Raw genomic sequence first — 24,842 nt, forward strand, 5'->3', positions numbered from 1 at the left:
TTAGCAACCCCACACAGAAAATCAGCCTATTTACACAGCCTAAAATTTTTTAATCATAATCCAGTCTCATCCAGTTCTATCCTTACTCTCTTATTTCCACTTTCAGACAGCTGAGTAGCTAATATAACCCATGAACTACAATAAGCACCCTGCAATTATTCCAGAATACAAGAAGATAAAGAAGAGTCTTGGATATGATTGCAGGTAAACTCTTCAATTCTGTTTTAATGAGATTAACTAAAGCATGGGTATATGTAAACTTTCATGCAGGCCCTTTTATAAATAAGATTGTTGTAACAGCTGGAAAACATCACATTCACTCAGCTATATAGCCCTTTAAAGTAAATGTCATGGAAGATAAAGCAATCAAAATTTCTTAACAGTTCTCAGTTAAAGAGTTAATGGCATATTGAAATAAGCATGCCCAGTCCCTAGGTATAACATAAACACGTTTTTTTAAAAAAAAAAAAGGCAAGAACATTTCAATTAAGAAAAAAATGGCCATCATCTTTCTGTGACAAAACACAGTGCTGCAAGCTGTAGATACTGTATATACATTCTGAGGTACTAAAGTTGAGAATATAGACCTGGTGCCTTCCAGAAGTGTGCTGAAGGGCAGCAGTTTGAAAAAGGACTCTACTGAAAGATATTAATTTTCAAGAAAAAACAAAAGCAGCCAAAACTTATTCTTAGATGCAATTCAAGTCTACCTTCAATTCTGAAAATATAAGGAAGTTGCCACTGTTTGGATTTTTATTTGGCTTTGTTGCTTTCTACCATCATGACTTTCAGCTTCTGATGGGAACAGCTATCCAACATCATCTGGAAAGCTACATAGTGCCTGCTGAGTATACAACTTTATTTTAAATATTTGCTCCAATCTGAAATGTTTGCCTTTATTAATTCACTCAAGTCTGTTCAGGTTATTTTAGTCTGCAGCTGCAAAACATTACAATAATCCTTAAGGATTAAGCAACTTAAAGGCTAAAAGGTATAATGTCAGAAGGTTGCATGAGTTATAGCTTATCACAGAGACAGGCTTCATTGCGCAAGCTCCCTAGGCTGCTTGACTTTAATTTAAAAAATATATAAATTTAAAACATATTTTGGAAGCTGGCAGTTTATAAAGGTCTTGCATCATTTTTTTTTTTTTGTAACAGTGCCACTGAGCCAACATAGATACCTTAGACCAGTGTTTTCTGGCTGAGGAATTCTGGGAGTTGAGGTTCACACATCTTAAAATTGCCCAGTTTGGAAAACACTACCTTAGACCATTCTTAGAAAATAAAAAAAACTGAGTGACTTTGTTGGAAAGTGTGGTCACCTGTGCAGAAAGGAAGGTGGGGAACACAAGACAAAACAAGCTAGGCTGGTGTGGTACAAGCACCCTGGCAGGCCCAGAGTAGGTGGTAGAGTATAAACTCACAAACTCAGCTGTTTGTCTTATGGTAAATTAGCAATCTGTAATTGTCCTCTCCCACCCTCACAGACATTTTATAGACTGCCATGCTCTCTTCCTGATGGCAGCCATTGTGGTTTCAAGATTTCGGTTATGGTCACTAGTCCCAAAACTTGGCCTGCCCTTGATTAAAGATGTAAAACTTCAGGGAGCAAAAATGGAAAAAAAATAAGAGGAAATCTCTCCCCCCCTGGCGATTGTTGCTTGTTTGCTTTCCTTGTTTGCTTTCCTCCACCAAAGAAAAGAAGACTGTAATGTATTTCCTAATATTGTCCTTTAAAATGATACCTAAAATAGTTAAGATGTGAAATGAATCCATATTTGAAAATATACCAAATCAATCAATGCTTGTAAAAAGATAAAAAACAGCTACCTGGCTCTACAGCAGACACCACCAATTTCATAGCCACTTCAAAGTCTTTTAAGTCCCATATAACTGTTTTTGATGGGATACAGTATTAATCAAGCGTTATAGGAGTGTGAGGATATAATAGAAATACAAACCCAGTTTTTAAGACCAGTATCAATAGCCATCTGGTTAAATCACTTTCCAAGTATTCTGGGTATGCTATAATATGTCAGTGAGAAATATGACAAACTTGGAATTGCAGTGGAAACTTCAAACAGCACTGCAGCCTCATGCAAATCACTCTTGCTGGAACAGCTATGCCACATTTGCAGTAAATTTTAAGAGCCGCTTAAACTCTTTTTATATTAGATTATATTAGATGGTTAATGAACACATCTAACAACTCAAGGAATTTCATTCTTTCTGACTGAAAAAAAAAATTGGAACTGCACAGTAGGAGACACTGGTTAAATGCTAAAAGATAAGAGGTATAATCCTATATTCTAGTCTAAATTTATCCAAAAAGTTAGTGAAAAATATTTCCCAATGACAGAGATTCTTGCCAGAAAGAAAATCAGTGCGTTCTGCTTGAGATGGGGCTTTTAAAGTAACATCTGTATCCCAGATGTTCAAAAAAACACTTACTAAATTTATTGTGAAATTCTGAAAAAGGGCTGTAAATGCATTGGCTGAAGGAACATGGACTCTGATCTGATAATCCTGATAACATAAGCTTCCCAGTAGATTTGGCTGATTATGTTTATAACCTTTTTCCAGTCATCATAATAAATAGCTACTTAGAATATCTGGGTATACAAGAAAGTCATGGTATGGTTCGGATGCATAATGTGCATTGGTTCCAAGTCCTGTAATAAACTAATACTCTATCACTCCTTTAAGCAGCATTTTTATCTTTCTTCCTTGCATTTTCTTCACACAAAAGATGGAAGATTCACATAATTCAGTATAGATTTAGTGGCAACAGACCCACTTGAAGAGGCCCCAGTAGGTACTATACCAAGTTTGGTAAAATTCAGAAATCAATTCCAACTCATTTTCTACAAAAGAAAAAAATAAACCCAAACTTTAATAGCATCCCACAATATTTTAAATGTTAGTAAGAAATGAAGATAATCTCCAGTGCTTCCTTTAAAAATTCTATCCAGACTGATACTCGGTCCCATACAACAAGTATAGGAGTGAGTTTCCAATGTTTCCAAATGTCCAATTTGGCAGTCATATTAAGTATTTCCTTTGAATTCCTGGAAAATATGTGTTTTCGCTTCAAAATTTGACCTCAAAAAATGTCAGTATCCTTTGGCTAAACACAGCTGTTATATGTGACTAAATACTGTTCTTTTTCTCAATACTTAAAAGTGTAACAACTATACTTTAATAGCACTTCTCTAGCTCAACATATCCATAAAACAAAAACACAGACAACTAAATGAAAAATTATTTTAGAAACTATAGGGAGGGGGAAAACCCTGCAAAATACAAATGACAAAGCAGAATACAGATCACATTCCATGAATAATGAAAGGTGTTTGGGAGACATCACTTTCTGCAGTACACATAATTCCCTTTGTCCCATCATTAAAACACATTTTTGAAATATAATATCCTGGAAAAATTCATTATGAAAAGTGACACAAAACATCAATTCTTCTTTCAAGTCTCTTTCAGCTCTTGGGAACCTACAATATTTTCAAAGGAGTACTCTAGTTCATTTATATTACATTTTTAATAAAAAGTGTGCTGTCTGGTATTATTTGAGGATGGTATTAACTCCATTTGGCTGCAAATAAAACCAAACCAAACCAAACCGCTTAGTTCTAGTTAAAACCAACAAAGCTATGTCCTTTCCAGAAGAATAAACATATTACAGACTTCATGAAGTTATATGATCAAGAGAACAGTTTCAATATATGCCCAAGCTTAAATACCTTTAGCTGAGAAAATTCATAATGTTACTTCTCAGGAACTTTTTTAATACTAGAAATTATATTCAAAAGCAGATCAGGAACTACCACTCATCTCCAGAATCTTCAACATTTTGCTAAATAAAAGTTGGAAGAAGCAATGAAGAAAATCTAGAAAAATGATTCTAGGTCAGGTCAGATCGTTCAGACACAATCACAATTAAGGCCAGCCAAGAGCTTCCCTGATTTTTTTAGAACCTCTTCAACTGAAATCCTTCAATGTAATATAAAGAATTCTGAATCCAGATTTTATTTTGTGTGTGTGTTTGTGTGTGTGCAGAGTTGAAGCTTCAGTGAGAAAATGAAAAAAAGGTGATGGGATGGAGGAGAAAGACTATTTGTACCAGAATTCAAAATCAACAAATCTTGGTTAGAGTCAAGCTAAACACAAAGTCTGTATGAGGTTGAGAGAGGGAGTTAAAATTGTACTTTATGTATTTCCTATAGAACGCCACCAGTGAAAAGCAGATCCTCTAAATCAGAGAGTCTCAAAGAGTGGTCCAGAGACAAGGTCCACCAGGAGGTCTACCAGAGGTTCCCCAAATTCACTAGCCAGAACCTACTTGCCGCCTCAGCTGGGACTCTCTGCATTTGCCAACAATCAGCAGGCCAGTTGACTGTTGGTGCGCATGGGGAAATGGGGCTAAAATAACAAGTGCCTTCTAGCCAGCTGAATGTCAGTGCATGTTGGGAGGCTTCCAACCATCAGCTGGCTAAAGCCCACTGGCCACTTCAGCCCCAACCTCAAGTGGAAAATAACTACTTAATTTTAGATTGTGGGATATAAAACTAAGTTTTAAAAGAGTATTAAAAATTCAGGAGATGAAAGAATAGATTCAAATGCAATTTTCCAAAATTGTATTTAGTGGTCCACAATTGCAGAAAGTTCCAGTCAAGCCATCACTAACTTGACCCATTCATTTAAAAGGAAGCAAAATCCAATACATTTAACCTGGAATAAATTTCTTGTTTACTGTGAAGATTGTAACGTTTGATATTCTGCTGTAAGTAGAATATTTGTATGTTGAGATATTCATTTCTAGCCACAGCCTTACTGCCTCTTCTCCACAATTCCATTTGCACCAACTCCAACCTCTTCCATTCAATAGCCAGGTTTGCTATATTAGTCTGGAGCACTCAAAAGAGAGGCAAGAACAGCAAGTCAGCCTGACAAATGAAGAAAATCTAAAGTTCATATTCTGATAGCACTGATATGCTACTTTTCTTCTCTCCAAGCAGCACACAATATCTTTATTCAGTTCACCAATACCACAGTATTGCTGCAGAAAAAATATTTTTGCCACTAATGGTAGCATACAAAGATGCCTATAAATTCTTCTAGTTACATAGCCTGCCAAAACAGTTTTTGGTTCAGGGCCCATTGTTTATAACCATTTCTGATGAATGGAGTTTGGGAATTGCAGAAAATTACAACAAGCCAGAGCAGTAAGTCAGTTCATTCATTAAGATTCAGAAAAGGTAAGTGTTCGATTCCAAGGCCCTCAATTTACACAACAGCAGGGGGAAGTCTGCCAATTCCTCCTCCTTCCATAACCTCCATGCACACCAAAGGGATTGAGAAGGTTGGAAAATATCATTCCATAAATATTAAATATGCTGTTCATGGAAAGAAAGTTAATTCAGCTTGGTTTCCTCTGGCCTCCGAGTAAGGAATACTAGGATAAAATCTCTGCCATCCTTTCTTGTATAGTTACAGATTTCCAAAACATCACAAATCAGTTACAAATATAACCAGTATATAAACATGACTGTGCAGAAACACAAAGCTTATACCATCTGGCATCTGATGAGAATGAAAACTGCACCACCACATACTTTCTCTCTACATACCACAATTGAAAGGATGTTCTGGGCTACAAACCAGAAGGAACAAGCAGACCGATGCAAGGTGGGGGGGAGGGAACAGCTCTCAAATAATTGGAGAGAGATGTATCAAGTGCACTGAAAAAGAAGCAATGGAGCTTTCAAACAGAATCATTGAGAAAGAACTACTGTACTATATAAGCCATATTTCAAGAATACAAAAACCTGGATCCATCTGTAGGTAAACTACCTCAAACGTATCATATTGGATAATGGAAAACACAAGTTTTCCAGCCAAAAATTTATAAGGAATGGGAAGCGAGTTATTTTAACAGGCACCACAACTATTTGGTGGTTCTTAAACTGAGGACATGAGAACAGAGATTAAGCACAAAATCCTAATAAAAGAAAAGATACAGTTGTAATCAAGATTATTCAATCCCCATTGCAAATCAGGCTGAATTTGGGGAGACCACTTGAAGCATTCGTTGTGTTGAGCTATTTCAATTGCTTTTGTTTGATTTGTTCATTGCAAACAGCTGAAAGTCTGTAATTTTGACAATCAACCTGATTTGCAATGGGGGTTGAATAATTTTGATTACAACTGTATATGATTTTATGACAGTGAAAGCCTGCAAACAAAACATATTCCCAATATATGTATGTATCACATTACAATTTTCAGAAATTACATGGGGGAAAAAATTAGGTTTCCAATTCCTATGAATCTTGATAACAGGAAATAAATCCAGTGAATGGGAGAAAACTGGAAAATACATTAAGGTGACCATCAATGTTCAAGAATCAGATCATCTCTATTTATTCATATAAACAGCAAGTTAACATATACCAATTTTTAAAAATTCAAGAAATTCACTTCTGAAATGTAAATAATCCATAATGAATGTTAGTGTGAATCACATTTAGATATTCAGTGAAGCAAAATACAAGTCAGTGAAAGGATGCTAAAATAAATCAGTAAAAAAGCCAAGATTGTAACTATTTTTAACTATTTTCCAAGTCCCACAACAGTTCACAGCATCAAGTCTTATTATTATCCCACAATTTTTTCCACCAAATCTAATACTCCTGCTTCATGCAGAAAAATGTACAACTGTGTTTAGTTGAGCTCTGTTTTCAAAAGAGAAGAAACATAAAGTAGCAGCTGAGATTCAGCAATCGCTGGACAAATGTACTTAAAGAACTAGCTAACAATGTATTCTTGTTTCTGCTATAATTAAAGGTAATGCAGTTGCTTCAGCTAAGCAATTTTAAATCCAGTGAGAGTCATATCCTTGGAAAGTTCATTTCCCTTCTTATCTCTCTGGATCAGGAGCTGGGCTAAGAAGAGTTCCATTGCATGTCTCATGGCCCTGGTCTTCTGTCTCCACAATTGTGCGTATGCATTATTTAGAAAGCATGCATACAGTCCTAAAAGGATAGCCCAGTGTCATCTTTGATAATGCCCACTTGTTTGAAATATGGAGAAAAATGCAGAACCTATACACACAGACTGTTGGGGAAGATTGGGGGAGTTTCACTCAGGCTGCTATCACCTCTGCATAAATTATCAATATCGACAGCATGGGCCACTAACTCTTATTGTGCTGAGTGTGTAATCCCATGGCCTGTCTCGGATAAGTCTGATTGTGAATTCTCCAAGAATCCCAGTCCTGCAAAACTAAACACCAGCAGAATGAAAGTGATGGTAGAAAGATATCTGCATCTTTCTTCTTATATTACTGAGGAGACATAAATAAGAAATATTGGTCCTCATTAAATAACCAGTGATCAATCTTAGCTGCCACTACTACCAATAAGCGTGAAAACAGTTTTAACAGTTAGACTAATCTTAATAGTCATCAGCCTTATATCAATGCTAAATGTATTGACTTAAATAATACAAAGTTCAATACTGCAATCAGTAGGAAATTGAGTGACTGTTCTTGAAAAGTTATAACAAACAGAAGTAAAAAAAAATAACGCTCCTTTTTAAAAACATCTTCACATTCTTCCACCTCCAGAAAAGACTAAAAGAGATGCAAGGTCTGAAGTTTGGGGTGAGGGGGGGAGGAAAGGAAAGGAAAAGAAAAGGAAAACACACCACCATCTGCCCTGGCTAGTGTGAACCATGAAGATTGATCAATTAGCAGTTCTTCTGTCACAGTTTGGTGAGACGCAAGAATGATCTTAGAGAAACTATGTGGTGACAGTTACAAAAATACATTTAAACCCCAGGAAAGGAGTAGGCTTTCTTTTTTCTACTGAAGAAAACATTAGAAAGAAACTGGAACTGACTCTACCTGAACTCCCTGCCATATAGAAGGGAGGGAAAAGAAAACACAGCCATGCTTTCAAGATTCTGTTAGTTTAGTCCACATCAGTGTTCCTCAACCTTGGCCACTAAAAGATGTGTGGACATGGCTGGCTGGGGAATTCTGGGAGTTGAAATCCACACATCTTAAAGTTGCCAAGGTTGAGAAACACTGATCTATATCAAGAGAGGAGAGTTGAAGTACTCTTATAGAGTCTGTTTCCTGATTTGAGGAAAGGGCTGAGATGGGGATTTTCTCCTTTTTCATTGTTGTGAAGTATCTTAAGTACTCTTCTATTCCATTCAGCTTCATACAAGCTGCAGTAAAGTTACTCTATAAAACAGTGAGATAATCTAAAAGCATTTTTTTTCCAGTGAAGTTCCTTAAAGACAAAGAAAGCTCCCAACCTCTGGCAGGAATGGCTCCCTTATATACAACATATTACGCAGCAAGGCAAGCTAAGACATTTAGAATATGGCTTTTGAAGAAAAGAGAGAAATAGATTAAAACAACTGAAAAAATGACTTAGACAACTGCAAAGGTTTAGAGCAAAGTGTAAATACCTAAGTAGTGGTTAATGATTGGGAGAAAAAAGAAAGGAAGGAGAAGAGTGCATTACTGAATGCTTTTCTTTACAATATATTTTTATTGTACAATATCTTAATGCATCTCTGCTTTTGATCTCCCACTTTGTACAATGCTTATGTAGTAATAAAATAATACAAAATTTTAAAAAGACAGAGAAAGCTCAAGAGACACCTACTACGGGGTTAATATTATCCAAGCAACTTTTCATACAGTATGCTCATAGGATGCCCAAGCTAATAGTGGCTGTACACCTAACTATTCTCAACCTTTCAGTTTGCTCAGTTCACACTGCAATAGGCTGTGATTTGCTCCAGAGACAGCTTAAAGCCCAAACCATGTTTGGACTTCAGCAAACTATAGCTAGTCATGATTTTCATCCCCTATTTCTCTTCTGCAACTGTTGATGGGAAGAGTAATGGTTTTAAGTATGGCTTGGCCAGTTCAGTCATCAAAGCAGTAAGCACAAGTCCATGTTTGTAAAGCCATTTTAAAGCAAGATTCCAATTCTGGTTTGCTGCAAGATTACAAATTATGGTCAATGCAATCCAATTAAACTTTGAATTCAGATAAACTAATTAATTCAGTTAAGCTTCCTTAAGGCCCAAGATACTACATTATATGTGATCTGATTAATTGTACACCAAACTGCAGAGTAATATTTTTAATGTGAGTAAATCACAATTGGCCATACATTTACTAATAGAAAAGTCTGGAGAGACTGTTAAAATACAGCATTACAATATTATTTAAATTGGGTCATCTCCAATATCAACACTCTCCAAAGAAATATGATGGATGCTTTACAACCAGAATATACTACCAAGAAGCTAAAATACAAATAACTAAATAACCCTAGGGCCTAAGCAGTTATCTTCTTATTCCCCAGAGGCCTATCAACTTGAAAGTAGCCTTGAGATCATGATAGAAAAGCACATTACATTCAGTATATCATGCTTCAGTTAAAGAATGTCAAATGTAATAAATGCTTTTTTTAAAAAAAGGAAGGGAATAAAACTAAACATAACTTTTATTTTTCCAGTTGTATGGAAATATTTTTAATATCTAAATCAGTATCATGTATGTGCAAACCCTCAAAAAGGTGCTTTGCTTCAGTCATACATCTGATAAAGCAATGGTTTGATAGGCCTCTGCAAAGCGAAGCAGTTGCCACTCTGGCATTGCAGTGGAGCCACCCCACCATGTGAAAGCAATTGCTTTGCTGGCCCTACTTTGGTCTTCTGTACTCTGCCCTGCAGAAGACCCCAGACTCTTCATCACAGCCCTTTCTCCCAACAGTAAATCAAACAGATTCGGTGATCGTCCTGACTTGTTACTTTCTTGGTTGCATTTATATCCTACCTTTTCGGAAGGAACTTATACAGAGGCTTTCCTCTTAATTTTATTCCTGAAACAACAATACTGCAAAATAAACTGGGCCAAGCAAGTTGCACAACTGAATCCAAATCCATAGCCACGTATTTTTCCAAGAAAAAAAAATGGAATTTGTTCCAAACAGATTCAAAACCAAAATACACCTTTGCTTTGGCTGCAAAGAAACTAGCCTGCACCACCCTAGAAACTCCAGTCTTCTCTTGCTTTCAACCTTCTTTTCTTCCAGTTTTTAATATTTGTGTCTCACTAGGTGGTTTGCCATATAGGAAATATCTGAAATGTGACAAACTGCAAATCCACTGATTTGCTATCTAAGGCATGTGGGAAAGGATTAATTTATGGAATGTATCTCCAACATGCAGCAGTCATCATAACACACCAATTATTAAGTAGCTGGGCTGCACAGAATGGTAAAATTATGCATTTGCATTCATAGTATATGTGTATCAATGACACTACAAATATAGGCACAGCAAACACCATAACCCCAAACATTCTGGCTATCCTAAACCTGTTCACTATGAGAAGTGAGAGACATGCATTTCTTTGCAAATATATTCAATTAACTAAACGCCTATTAGGGTTAAGAATTCCAGTCTTCCTCAGTCTACTGCCCTCCAAATGTTGCTGGTCAGACTGTTGGGGATGAGGTCCAGGTCGTATGACGAGCACTCGGTTGAGAAAGAGTGAAATAGATCATAGGGTTTAACTGGGAGAAGAGTGAGCAGAGTTTCCCAGGAGTCCTGTTGGACTGGAGCGGCATATAAGCCCAAGTAAAGAAATAAAATAAATGACAAACGCCAAGCATCCAAAACATAACAATGCATTGATAACTTGCACATGATCCTAAGTCACCAGATTCTAACAAAAACATTCATGTTATTTCCTGGCACAGTGCATTTCCATTCTATTCACCTAGTCAGTTACAATTCATCAGGGGATAAGAAAACAACTTATTTGTGATGCATCTGAAAGTAGCTCACCTGATTTAGGAGCTGTGTATCCCAGTACAATTCATCATGTATTGCAGCCTCACCTAAATTGGTGTTCTCCAGATGTTTGGACTTCAATTCTCATAATTTCCATCCAATCTAATAACAGGGAGTTGTCCAAAACATCTGAAGGGCATCAAGTTCAGAATGGCTGTTAAATGAAATATATTTCATTTCTACTGAAATCTGGATCACACCCATTATTCAGATCCCCAGCAGACAAATACAAGCAAGTTTTCTAATCCACTGCATGCAATTATAGGAATTCTTTCATTCTGTAACTTCCACCATAATTCTGCTCAGTTTTCAAATTCAAAGTATTAAATGCATTTCAAAGTATTAAATGCGTAGATATCAAGACATGATGCCTTTCACTGAAAGGAGAGCTGTTGCACTTTTAGCATGCCACACCATTGCTTATCCTGGTGGAATGGTTTCTTTTAAAGGAGAAATTTGGCTCCTGGTCAATCCATTCAAGGTCAGGCTGAAAGGTTTCGGTGCCAGAGGCAGAATAACCCAATGGAACTCCTGCCTAATAATTAACGGGGGGGGGGGGGCACAATCCACCAGAAAATTCCCTGGAACACCTGATTTGTATGTGAGCTGCCATGGCCCTGGGCATGAAAAGATATCCCTCTGCCTTCTCTTGGCCCTGAACCACTCAAGTTCCACCCACCCATGGGACATGGCCCCAAACCCTCCACCCCTTACCTTGGCTCACTCTACATGGCCAGTTCTACCTGGTCACTCCTGCCCTTCCCAAACACATTTTCCAAAGTCCTGACAAACTCCCCCTCCCAGGGGAGACATTCGACCTTTCACTGTGTTGAATGAGACCAGAGACCCAGGACTGGTTTCTCGCACCCAGGGCCCTCCCTCGCCTTCCTTTGTGCCCAGCCCCACCGGACTCTAGCCACGGCAGTGAAACGGAGTGGGGGGGATAGTCGGGACGGTAAAAGGTGGGAGTCTCTGTCTAAAGATTGATTAGGCCTATTTGGAATCGATACGTTTAAAGGGCTCACTTTCAGCGCCCTGGGAAAAAAGGGATCGGATGGTACCACCCGCCTCCCCCACCTCCCTCCTCCCCCGCCCATCGCGGTCGACCCTGCAAGCAGCGAGGGGGCGGGGAGGGCGAAGTGAGGAGAGGAGGGAGCGAATGCCCTCCGCTCGAACAAGTTCCCAATCCCGAAGAAACAAAAGGCACCAACTTCGCAAAGTGGCTCTTTGGAAATCAAGCCCGGGGCGGGGCGGGGATGTTCCAGAGAGCGAGAGCGAGCGAAAGAGATCGAACACCAACGCACACACCTTAGCCTGCGTAAAGCGGATTTCCAGGACGAGAGATTCCCGCCCCCCGCCCCCCCGCTGAAGTCTCTTGGTCCGCTTCTCCCCGCCAATCAGCCCCCCTCCCCGCGCGCCACCGGAGCGACCCCTCGCCCGGCGAGCGCGCGCCCGCCCGCGCGCGCCCCCCAGCCCCTTCTTCCTATTGTTCCCAAGTCCTTGCGCCCCCTCACCGTGCGCGGCGCTCCTCTCGGGTTTCTGCTCGTTGTGGCTGCCACCGGTGGCGCAAACAAGTCGGGTGGCGGTCGCTGGAGGGTCCGAGCCATTAAAGGTTCCCCGAGAAGACGGAGGCGACGGCGGAGGCGACGGCAGCAGGAGGAGGGGGGCAGGGACAGTGTCGAGTGGGCGACGGGACCAAGGTCGCCATGGCTGAAGCGCGAGAGGAAAGGGGAAAGGCGCCCCGGCCAAAGGGCAGGAGCAGGACCTCGCGATGTCCAGCCGAGACGGGGAGCGGGGAGCGGGCGCCGCCGCTCTGGGTTGTCTGGCTTGTGGCTGTTGCTGCCGTCGCCTCCTGCTCCTTCTCCTCCTACTGGCACTCCGGCCCCCGCCTAAAGGGGAGGCGGGGAGGGGAGCCGCCGCGGTGTAGAGCCCCCTCCAGCGTCCGTGGGCGCGTCCTGCCCCCGCCACCCAGCGCCGGCCCCCGCCTCTTTCTTTTCTCCCAGAAGCACAGCGCCGCGCAGCCCCGCCGGTCCGCGTCCTTTCCCGTGGGACGCGGGGCGGAAACGTCCTTCTCCGCTGGACCGAAGCTCGGGGGGCAGCCAGCAGAGGGGACGGGACGGGACGGGGCGGGCGGGCAGTGGCGGCCCCGGAGTTCCTTTACGGGCACGGGGTTGAGGTGTGTTCCTTCCTGCGCAAAGAGGCGTGGCGGAGGCTACAAGTGTTCAAAGATCTACAGAGAGGGTAGCGCGGGATTGAATCCGGTACAAAGCGGGAACAAAGGGAAGTGGAACGGAACGGTCAGCGCGGGCGGCTCCGGGTCTTGCAGCGTGGCCTAGAACGCAGCGATCCCCGATAGACGCTCCTAACCCGCTCTTGAGGAAATCTGGTCAAATTTTAGTTGCCTTGCTGTTGAAGAGCCAGGGTACTTATCTTGTGGCATTCCCAGAATTTTTCAAGGGATCCAGACTAGCGTTTCTTTCCATATGTGACGTTTCCCGCTTTTTTAGCTTCCACACCGACAGATCCTAGAATGATCATTCCCAAGGCAGGGTGCAGCTGTTCTAGATTTCCCTCCTTAACAATGATCCGCGATAAGGGAAAATTGCATTGGGTAGGAAATGGGAGGTTACTGATGGAAAGCGGCAGTAGGTACAGTATCTGGTTTGAGAATGAGGCAGATGATTACACCATAAAAGCTTGGTCGGCAAGCATCCTTACTGAAAAATGCAGTAAGGGGAGAAAGGTGTAACTCCACCACAGTACAGTATTATTAGATTGATGGAGCTAGGAGCTGTCCATCACTGGAAGAATCCCTGGCCTGGGATATTTCCAAAGAGGCAGTTCTGGATAGCACTCACCAAAAGGTGTTGTGAAATTGTTCGGTTTTGTTCTCTTTAACAGTGTTTCTCTGCAAAGAAGAATGTAAGAATGTTGAAGAAAGAAAAGTGCGTAATTCCATAATTAAAGAGCAATTGTGTAATAGCTTCATCTGGAAGCACCTTTGTTTCACTTCCCTATGATCAGATATTTAGGTCTTCTGATCATAACATACCATATATATTTGCAAATGGTTATTAATTTTACCTTCCATGAATAGTAGCACTCTGCCTTTGAAGATCAATTTATTGCAATTCAAAGCATGTTTCATAAAGAACATTTGCAGCTTTGCTCAATTAAATAAAAGGTCTATTTAGGCTGCAGTCTAATGCCGATTTTCCTGGAAGAAACTTGCTGCATCTGAATCCAATGAGACTTACAACTGAACATATATAAATTAAGATACCGGTGAAGCATTTTGTTCACAACAATTTGCAATGGCTAAATAAAAGCAGGAAGTGAAGAAAACAGCTCTGCTCCTGTTTGACTTTTAACACCTAACATTCAGAGGCTTTGGAGATAACACCATATTATTCAGGGTATTATTGAAAATCAAACCAGTTGCAAAGAACTCTGTAAGGATCTTTCCAGTGTAGGGACCTGGTGTGGTTAGTGGTTAAGGTGTAAGACTAGACTGGGGAGATCCAGGTTCAGGTTCATTCTCAGTCATAAAAATTGACTTTAGGCAGTTATTTTCTCTCAGCAAAACTTACAGAGTTGTGAGGAAAAAGGGCAGGCCATTTTTGAGTTCCCGAACCAAATGTGTGGTGTAAATCGAACAAATAAATAAAATGGGTAGCAGTTCAGGTTTTCTGAATACATCTTTTCTTGCTGTGCTGGGAACACTGACACTGTTGAATTACTAGTTGGATTAGATGAATGTTGGATCCGATGAATGCTGGGATTTTGCTTGCGCTTGCTTTTTCACCTGACTGGCTACTAGTCTGTTTCACTGGGCCTATGTGCAGTCTAGCAAGTGCATCCTTGTGCCTGACTGAATATGGGGAGAGTGATGACCAGCTTTGATCTTCTGAAATAGAAACACATTTTTACAGTGCAGTAATGAGGTGAAGCTAATCTGTGCAAAAGGCCAAGCATCCAGCCTTTTGCACGGCAGCAGCTGAAATCACAGAAGTCCCACCTTAATTTATTGGAATTGTGTTGCCAAATGTTGAGTGTGTGATTTCTGGAGGCTGCAGGAACACATCTGGAATACACCTGTTGAGACACAGCTTGTCCACCTACTTTATCATATTCTACTGATTGGATGACAAGACTTATTTTTCCAATACATTTCACTCTTCAAATAATCTGTCCTATCCCTAATAAGTATTACTAGCACACAGAGGATTACTGCTCTGAGCATGAACAGATTTGCTAAGGGGGAATGGAATGTTCTTCTACCCTAACATACTTCAAGTGTCTGTCTGAATTACAGAGGTTTCAAAGAAGCAAAACCAGACAGTGTGGAGTTAAGGCTCTCATTATTTCTTCTGTTGGCTAGTAGCCTATTTTTGTTCATCATTATGTCATCTTTACAGCACAGAGCTGTAAAATATACTAAAATACATGAAATGCGTATTACAAGGAAAATTAGGAGAGAACCCTTAAGTTTATTTTTATGTATTTATTTTGTATGCCTCATATTCCTGAAGGTTCTGAGCAGCTAGCAATGCAGAGCATCATAATACCAAGAAAATTTATCTGAAAATAATAAATAATAATGGCTCTGGTCTCATACAAAAGCCCCCCACAAAGAGTGGGTAAAGAGTTTTACCCAAATTCTTAAAAAGCAATCCAACCCAGTAGGCATCTGTTCCAGCCCCTCTTCACTGCCCTAAATAACTCTTTCCAGATTCCATAAGAAGGGCTTAATTCCATTACACTTCCCATATACGAAAAGAGGACAAGTCTGATTATGCAAATGATCGCCCTATCACTCTCTTATCTGTAATCAGTAACTTATATACCAGGTTTTTATATTATAAACTTATTGATTGGAGGCTTTCCAGGAACATCTTGGCACCAGAGCAGGCAGGGTTTAAACCCAGTCATTCAACCATGGACCAATGCATAAATTACATCTCCTAGCTGAGACATACTATAGCCTTACCAAAGGCAGCCTTTCACAGAGCTAAAGATGGCCTTTGATTCTATACCATATGAGAGACTCTGGAGAAAATTAACCATAATGTTGATCATCACCTTCTTACGTTGATATGGCTGTATTCAGAAAGTATCATGCAAGTTAAGGTAAATTGTAAAGGAGAACTAACTGAACCTATCCCTAGCCTAAAAGGTGTAAAACAAGGCCGCATCTAGCCACATTACAGGTAATCCTCACTTAACCACCATTTGTTTAGTGAAGGCTTGGACTTACGGTGCTGAAAAAACCAACTTGCAACCATTCCTCATACTTATGACCACCACAGCATCCCCGCGGTCATGTGATCACAATTTGGGCACTCGGGAACCAGTTCGCCTCTATGACCATCGCAGTGTCCTGTGGTTATGTGATTGCCATTTTTGACCTTCCCGGCCAGCTTCTGGCAAGCAAAATCAGTGGGGTACCGTGTGATTTGCTTAACAACCACAATTCACTTAACACCCACAGTGATTCGCTTAACAACTGCTGCAAAAAGGGTCGTAAAATCGGGTCAGATTTGCTTAATGATCGCTTTGCTTAGCAACTGTAAGTCTGGTCCCAATTGTGGTTGTTAAGCGAGGACTACCTATATTGTTAAATGTATATATTAGTATGATTTAAGTCTTTGCTAAACCAGAATTTCACTCTCCATCTCTTGCCTATCTCCCTATTCCCATTCTTTTCTATGCTGATGATGCAGCTATCCTTTCATAACCCAGGTGGGCCTGCATAGATGCCTTGAAGTATTATCTTCTTATTGCCATAGGGAATGCCTTGAGATCAATAACCCTAAAACAAAGGTCTTAATATTTTCCAGAAAGTGCTTCAAAGTCCCCGATTATCTGGAAGTTTAATGATAGACCTACTGAGCAAGTCATGACCTTTAAGTATGTACACATCCACTTTCAATCATCTACTCACTGGATCAATCAGACAGACAACCTTCTTATAAGAGCCCCAAAAGCAATGATTAAATATGCATGTCAACATGGTAAGAATTATGTACCAGCAGCTGTCAAATTATTCAAGGCTAAAGTACTGGGCTCAATGCTATATGGTGCCCAGTTATTTATAACTATTGAATTTATATGTGCCTGCTTCGTAGTTATTTAGAAACAAGGGCTGTAAAACTAGCAGATGCAGAATATCAGCCTGTGGTACGAACCGGAAATTAATAAACTGGGGGGGGAGGATGTTCTCGCTTTAGAGAGATCTTAACTTCCACAGAATTTCTATAATGAGTTTCCTTAAGGAATACAGAAGGTCCAATCTGTTCTATCAGTGCAACTGAAGAGGTAGTTATGGAAGAGCAATTGGGCCTTGGAGATCAGTTGCAATTTAACAGAGATATTCATAGAACCATAAAAGGACAGTTAACAAAACTCAATACCTCTCTCCAGTGGCATCTAGGGCATCTTGCCTTCACTAGAATGAAAACTGTAGTGAAACACAATAGAACTTTAAAAATGCCGACCACATGGCATCTCCTTAATTATTTCATGGGCTTTCTCTTGTCCTTATTTTCAAAACCTTACCATGCTATCTGCTAGTATATTGTTACATCCATAGTTGTGACATCAGATAGCACTTTGTCACTTCTAGCTATAGGAATGTTAGTCCTAATGAAGCTTTTTCTCTTTGCTGTTCTTACATGGCCTTCAGTCTCACCCTCTGGTAAAGATGAACCAAACTCTTATGATGTTCCTGAAAATTTTAAAAATCTGGCTTTTCCAAAGGACCTTTGAAGATTAATTGCAGAGCCATCAGCATTTCATTGTTGCTATACTGTATTACGTTTTTATTGTATTATTTTGTATTGTTGTATTTTATTTTACTTGAAAACCACCTAGAATCTGACTGGATTCAGGTGGTGTATAAACTTCCTAAGTAAAATAAAACTAATTTCTACTTCAAGTCAAATTCGACTCATGATAACTTAATGAACATATTCATATAGATTTCTTGGCAACACCACAAAAATGGTTTGTTTTGCCTTCTTCCAGAGTATTTTTCGCCATCCCAGTCTAGCTTACAGACCTGGAATTCTCTGGTGGTTTCCTATCCAGGCTGAACCCCACGTAGCTTTCAAATACAGTTGGGCCAGGCAGGTACTGACCACAGAGGTGAGCTACACATTTCTTCAAAAGGTCAACCAGGACAGCATTTGCTCTTTTTCCCACCAGCAAAGTGACGTTTGGATCTCACAATATCAAGGATGATGGTCAGGTTTTATTCTGTCACAAGTGGTTTACTTTGTCCAGAGGTGTGTGAATAGCAGCCTGTCTGTTATAAAATTTAACAAGGCATGTTTGTGGATATAGCTGGGGTGAAATAAACCTGTTCCTGCTGTCCTGTTGGTAATTTCCCGTTTTTAGTTATTTTGCAATCATCACACTTTGTTGTAATGGAATATATAGCCAGATATTCTTAAAGCAATTTGCTCACTCATCTGTATTTTCCATATTGCATTACAGTATTGATCATGCTCATATACTCCAAATAAGGTACCTCTCTAAAACTGCATTACCTCCATCTAGTGGCAATGAGCAATTCAGAACGGTCACTGAGAGCAGATTGTGGGAATTTTGTCAGAGGGAAAAAAAAAAAAAGGGGGGGGGAGGATTTTGCAGAAAGTTGAGATGTTTTGATAAGGCCACCAGGTTTTCATAAAGAGGTCCACCTCTGTAAGTTCTTGGTACTGCTCACAAAAGCATCTGAAACATAGCCTGCAGGACATGGATTGCCTAGACCAATCGGGCACATGCCAGAGAACTCTGAAAACCAGGAGAGACAGGACACAAATAAAAGAGGATCACAGAATTGTGAGACACAAGGATGTAAAGTGTATCTGCAGAATCAATTAACACAGAAAATAGGTAAAGAGAATTGGGTTTCCCCTTTTTTAATTGATAAATTTTTCCAAGTTTCCAAATTTCACTGGAAATTAATTAACAGCACAGAATCTAAAAGATTTGTTCTGCAATATCCTACAATGACTGTAACATTTATGTTTGGTCTTCAGGACTAACAGTTCCAGAAAACAAAACAAATTTGCCTTCGTGCCCTTCTCCCTGCCACTTCACTCAAAAATATTTATTACTCAAAGTATTTCAATAGTACTTATAGAAAACCTCAGTTTTATCATTCTAAAATGGCTTACTCTTGGAAGAATGCATAGGTATCAATTTACTGGGAATTAATCCCATTGAACTCAGTGGTGCTTACTTCTAAGTTGACATGCACAGATTTCACAGTTAATCAGAATTAAGAATTTGTTTTGAACCTTGGAATGCTACAGTACAAAATGCAGCATGCACAGTTAAACCTTGAATTAACAAACATATGACCTGAATTGTAGGCAAGATTGTTGTACGGTCACATTCCCCTTTTCAAAAGAAGCTATTAACTCTATTAGAGATGAAGTACTGCATGCTCATCAGTTTTAAATACTGAAAAATCATATATACCAAATCAGAACTATTCGGCAGGTGAATTGTACCACTTTTAGAAGGCATATGAAATTAGGCCAACATGAAAAGTCAAATACAGAGAGAAATACAAACATAAATGAGCTCCCCAAGGCTTCACACAGTGTAGTGGGAAGGGTAAAAACACAAATGATTTAAGAATAAGTATTTTGGATGTGCATAATGTATGTATTTGGAAATAAAGTATTTTTACTGAAAGCAAACAAGAAACCACACAGCACTGGACTTTTACACAAGCTCTGATTGTATTCAATGTCATTTATTGAGGGAGTGGATGAGATACTGTCAGACATGCCAAAGACACTTCACATTCAAGGCTGAGAACTCAATGGTTTTCTTCACTGAGCCACTATACAAGCCTGCTTCAGAAAACTGAATGCAATTATCAATGAAGTCTTCATGCTTGATGGTGCCTTCAATTTATAGACCCTTAATCTACTGGATTGGTGGGCAGAAGAAGGATTTCTACCCTACAAAAATACTCACACTCCAATATGTTGCAACACTAGAGGGTAAAAATGCCTGTAATCTGTTATAATGGGTGTCTACGAAATACCGGCTTTAAAGCTGTCTTAATCAGTTTATGCTCAAAGAAATTTCAACTTGTTTCCCTTTCACCGCCATGTAGTTGGTTCATACCATTAGAAAAATACTCTTCAGTGCTATTGTAGGATTTATAGGGAATTTCGTTTGTGCTGATGGGGTAGAAATTCACTGCAACACCATTTGTAACTGTTTCTTCCTGCTGCCATTGCATGTAGGTTGCAGAATTGACCTACCTGCACTGCAGTTTTCTCTTAAAAACAAAACAAAGAAACCTAAACGAAGGGTAAATGTTTATTTGGAGTTTTTTGTGGATGATAATTAAGGCCCTTTATGGAGAGTTCAGGAGCTCCTGTATGGCTGCCTGCTGGTCTGCATTTAGCTGAGATATGCATTCTGTCCACAAGCCTCCAGAAGTCTAGAGAATGAATGAGAGATAACAGATAAATTAAGCATGAACATGTGTGCACTCTCCACATGGCCTAAAATGTATTTATTTATTTCATTTAGGTGCTGACCAACTAACTCTGGGTGGCTCACCAAGTGAAAAGAACTAGTAATAATAAACATATCCAAAACGTATGTCAAATAGGACACCGTTGAAATGACCTTCTCATATAAAATTCCCCACTGTTTAAGATATTCACCTTAGTTTTAAATATGATGCAAAATGGATTTAACAATTTTAAATGACCAATGAAAGAATAATTTTTTAATATAATCAACAGTGTTAATATTCTTTTCAAAATTCACTCTTATAGATAAAGTGTAAGGTGCTTGTCAGATACAAGAATGAAGGGAAGCTTTAAAATGAAATTTTTACAATTTCTTTTATAGAATTTTTATAAAATGATGTACCATTGGTATATGACACCAGAAAAATTACCTAGAATGTATAAAAGTACTTCGAATCTGTACTGGAAATGTGGAAAACATGAGGAGTCACTTGGTGGACTTGTAAAAAAGCTAGAAAATTTTGGGTTCAAATATATTAAGTGATACAAAGAATTTTAAAGATTAATATTCAACTGAAACCAGAATTTATCTTGCTAGGACTAATGGACCAATAACTAGAAAAGACTTATGGAAGACTGTTTTTGTACATGGTAACTGCAGCGAGATTATTATATGCACAAAGATGGAAAGACACTGAAATACCCACAATGGAGGAATGATTGGTGAAGATGACAGAATTTGCAGAGATGGCAAAATTAAATGCATTTATAACTGCTGTAAAGAAGATTGGAAGCCATTTCTTTATATCGTTTCTTTTCTTTCTTTTTTACTTTTATTTATTTACTTATCACTTTACTTCTCCTTCCCTTTTTCTTTAAATTTGTATTCTTTTTATTATGTAAATTTTTTTTAAAATAAAATTAATTCAAAAAAATTAAAATGAAATTTTAAAGGTTGAAACCTAGGGGAAAAGATTCTTATTTTAGGACATGTAGGGAATATCTAGCTTCCACAACTTGAGAATGGCCCTTTCACCATGACCAATGAGAGAACTGAAACACAAAGGAACCCTGCTACAGCTGAACCTACTGTCTTCCAGCTGGAGTAGGACAAACATGACTTCTTTATACAGAAAAAGGAGGGAAATCTCATTCCCAGCCTCCTCCTACACAGAGAATACAGATCATTCAGGGAATGGAGCTTGTCTCCAAAAGCTCTGCACCTGACACTTGGTGGACCCCAAGAGGAGAGGTGACCAAAACTGGTTCTCATATCAGATTCTTTCCCCCATCCTTAATTTATGGAAGCTTTTTTTCTTTGCCTTTTGCCAAATCTGAAAATCTCAAGGTCGAGGATCTGTGTTGCCTGTAATCCCTCAGGCAGATTATTTATGCTTGGTATTTTGTGATCTCATCCCAATCAGTCCTTTCCTTCTACTATCTGCTACTTCTAAAATGCAATTATATGCTGATTAGAGCACATAAAGCTCTCAATCTGCTATTCCAAATAAAATTTGAAAATTGCCTATATCCAGAGTTCCCCTCCGCTGATGGTACTATTTGAGGAGAATGTGGAAATTAAGGTACAATTATGTCAAACGATAAAATAACCTACATATCAAAATATTAATTTGCATTTACCTGCACTTGTCGAACTACATTTGCCAGTCGCTTGGTACATGGATCCCCTTGCTTGATTGCTTCGCTAATTTCACCGTCCGCAATTATACCAAATATTTTGGGCAGATTAGTGTTGTTAGGACCCAGGACAATGGGATTATTACTGTTGAGAATATAAGCAAACGTTTAACATTAATGCAAGGTAAATGCCACACCTTTCTTAATGAGGATCTTGGGCCCAAATTCAGGTTGCCATGACCTGAATAAACTTGGGCAAACCCATTTTGGAATGAGAGAAAAGGAAGGTGAGCAACAAGCAATCCAGCAGCCTGCTCTCTCCTCCCCCTCTCCCTGACAGGGTCTTTATCCCAAGTACCCTGTGGGAAGGGCTCCTGAAGAGGGAGGCAGGTGGTAGCTGCAAGAGAACTTTGCTCCAGCTAGACTCCCTCTGCCACCACATCACTGCCATTAGCAAAGCTGAAATTATCCCATTAAATAATGTTATTTGTTTATTTAAATTGATACGGCTGCCCATTTCCCATAAGCAATTTTGGGCAGTGAACAGAGGTAAAGAACATCAAAATAATAACAATAATAATAATAATAATACCACCACCCAGCATACAATGAAAATAAAAATAATAGCAATTGAGAATAACCATCAGCAATAACTTTCAGGCTCACCTAACCTTCCGACACCCATGCCTGGGAGAACACCCAGGTCTTAAGGGGCTCCCGAAACACCAGCTGGTTCAGAGCCACCTAATCTCAGGGAGAATGGTATTCCGAAGGACAGGTGTAGTGACAGAAAAGGCATGCTTCCTGGATCCCACGAGATGGCACTTCTTAACAAATAGAACCTAGAGCATGCCTTTTCTGCCAGATGTGATCGGACAAGAACAGACAACTGGAGAAAGACAGACCCTCACATATCCTGGTCCTTTGCCATGAAGGGCTTTATAGGTGACAAGCATCATTGTGAATTGTACCCAGGCTACTGGGAGCCAGTGCAGCTTGCAAAGCTAAGATGTAATACAGGTGTACCACGGCACACCCATAATTGCTTCTGTCAACTGCAGCTTCCAGATGTTCTTCAGTGGATGACTCCATATATAGCATACTGCAGTAATCCAACTGAGAAGTGGCCAAGGCACAAATGACTGTACAAAGTGCTCCCTGATCCTGGAAGGGGCAAAACTGGCACACAAACCAAAGTTGTGCAAAAGCCCTCTTGACCACAGCTGCCACCTGCTCCTCCAGCAGGAGCTGCAAGTTCAGAAGGACCTCCAAACTGCACACTGGTTCTAACTGGGGTAGTGCAACCCATCCAGACATAAAGATGGAAAACCACTTGATCGAGGGGGCCCTAAACTCCAGAGCCACTCTGTCTTGCTAGGGTTGAACTGAAGCCTGTTCTTTCCCATCCAGACTCCCACAGACTCCAGGCACTGGGACAAGGCCTCTATCGCAACATTTGGCCAGCCTGGGGTAGAAATGTACATTTGATTATCACCAGCATATTGATAATATTTCACCCCATGTTGTTGAACGGCCTCACCCAGTGGCTTTATGTACATATTAAATAGGATTGGGGAGAGCCCTGATGCACCCTGCAAAGAAGTGGGCATGGGGACTACCTCTCCCTCCTATCAACACTGACTGGAACTGACCATGAAGAAAGGAGAACAAACACAAGACTGTGCTCTCAACTTCCAACCTCTGGAGTTGGTGCAGAAGGATCAGTGGTATTGAAAGCTGAGAGGTCAAAAGCAAGGATGGACACACTATCCCCATCTTGCTCCCACCAGAAGTCATCCACAAAGGTGATCACTGCTGTTCTTTTTTCTTTTTTCATTAGAATGATAAAAAGTTAGGGAATGGTGTACTAAAAGAAGTTAACTCATGCTGGTTAACTAATACAAACCATATATTTTACTAGATCTGTCAAAACAACAGTACTAAATGCACAATAAATGTCTGAGACAGCTTTTGTCATGTTTCCCATTTCAATGTTCTGTTAACATTGTAACGTTTCACATGTCAAGTTATTTTCTGTGTTCATTCGCTCGTTCGGGGTTTTTCCATTCCTCCGCCCTCCGTTGTTTTGGAGCTTTGGAATGTGTGTTTGGGTTTGCGATCCTGTTCAAGGTTACTTTCCCAGGCGTGTGTAACGGTTCCTAGCACCTGGGAGGGGGTGCGTACTGACGGGTGCTTGGGGCGGGACTAGCTTGCAGGCAAAGCTTTTAAGTTTGTATTTGGCGCACTTTTGCTCATTCTCAGCTTTCTCTGTATTTGCATACTATTCCTTTAATAAATCAGTTATCTTTAAGCCCTAGCTTGTGAGACTGAGTATTTGGGATTAGGCAACCCTTACAAAAAGCTGAGAATCATTTAATTACTTTCCGCTAGCCCCATCCAAAGTTGGGTAGAGAGGAGCGCTAGCGATGATCGAACCTCTGCTTTGCGAGAGTGAGGGGAGCGAAGAAGAGCCGGACTCGACGAAGACTCTGCTAGCTCCAACTTCGAGAGCGCAAAGAGCCGCACGTCGGGAGAGGCGAGATGCTCAACTGGATGAGCTATTGTCAGCGGTGCAGGGTGCCACGGGGGGTGTACTCCAACCCCAGCCCGAAGTGGGAGCAGCACAAGGGGGGGGGGGGGATCTCCACAGCCGTCCTGGGAACCCGAAATCCCCTTATCCCCAAGGGTGGTGGTAACCAACAGACCCCTAGAAGAGCCGGTCACTCCTGCCCGCATGAAAGCCATAGAGGACAAGATGGAAATGATAGTGACCTTCATCAAAGATGCCACTAAGAGT

At 40.1% G+C, this 24,842-nt stretch overlaps 2 protein-coding genes across 8 annotated transcripts in view; both read right to left on the bottom strand.

Annotated features, from left to right (window-relative positions):
* Positions 1–12,984, bottom strand: part of FARP1 (FERM, ARH/RhoGEF and pleckstrin domain protein 1) — a 164,678-nt gene extending 151,694 nt beyond the window's left edge. For 3 of the 7 annotated variants that reach the window (XM_063304827.1, XM_063304826.1, XM_063304823.1), the window contains exon 1: positions 12,413–12,976. The gene's annotated coding sequence lies outside the window, so the exon portion shown is untranslated. Of the gene's footprint in view, positions 1–12,412 lie in introns of all 7 variants that reach the window. The other 4 variants (XR_010068051.1, XM_063304828.1, XM_063304825.1 and 1 more) reach the window with 4 other exon arrangements.
* A 6,665-nt stretch (positions 12,985–19,649) lies between these two features.
* IPO5 (importin 5) overlaps positions 19,650–24,842 on the bottom strand; it is a 55,034-nt gene continuing 49,841 nt past the window's right edge. Inside the window, exons 25-26 of the mRNA XM_063304831.1 lie at positions 22,049–22,190; positions 19,650–20,370 (exon numbers count right to left, since the gene is read on the bottom strand). Coding sequence (XP_063160901.1) covers positions 20,284–20,370; positions 22,049–22,190 — 229 coding nt within the window. The 3' untranslated portion in view covers positions 19,650–20,283. The remainder of the gene's footprint in view (positions 20,371–22,048; positions 22,191–24,842) is intronic.

Source organism: Candoia aspera, chromosome 5 (assembly GCF_035149785.1).
Source record: "Candoia aspera isolate rCanAsp1 chromosome 5, rCanAsp1.hap2, whole genome shotgun sequence".
NCBI classification, from domain to species: domain Eukaryota; kingdom Metazoa; phylum Chordata; class Lepidosauria; order Squamata; family Boidae; genus Candoia; species Candoia aspera.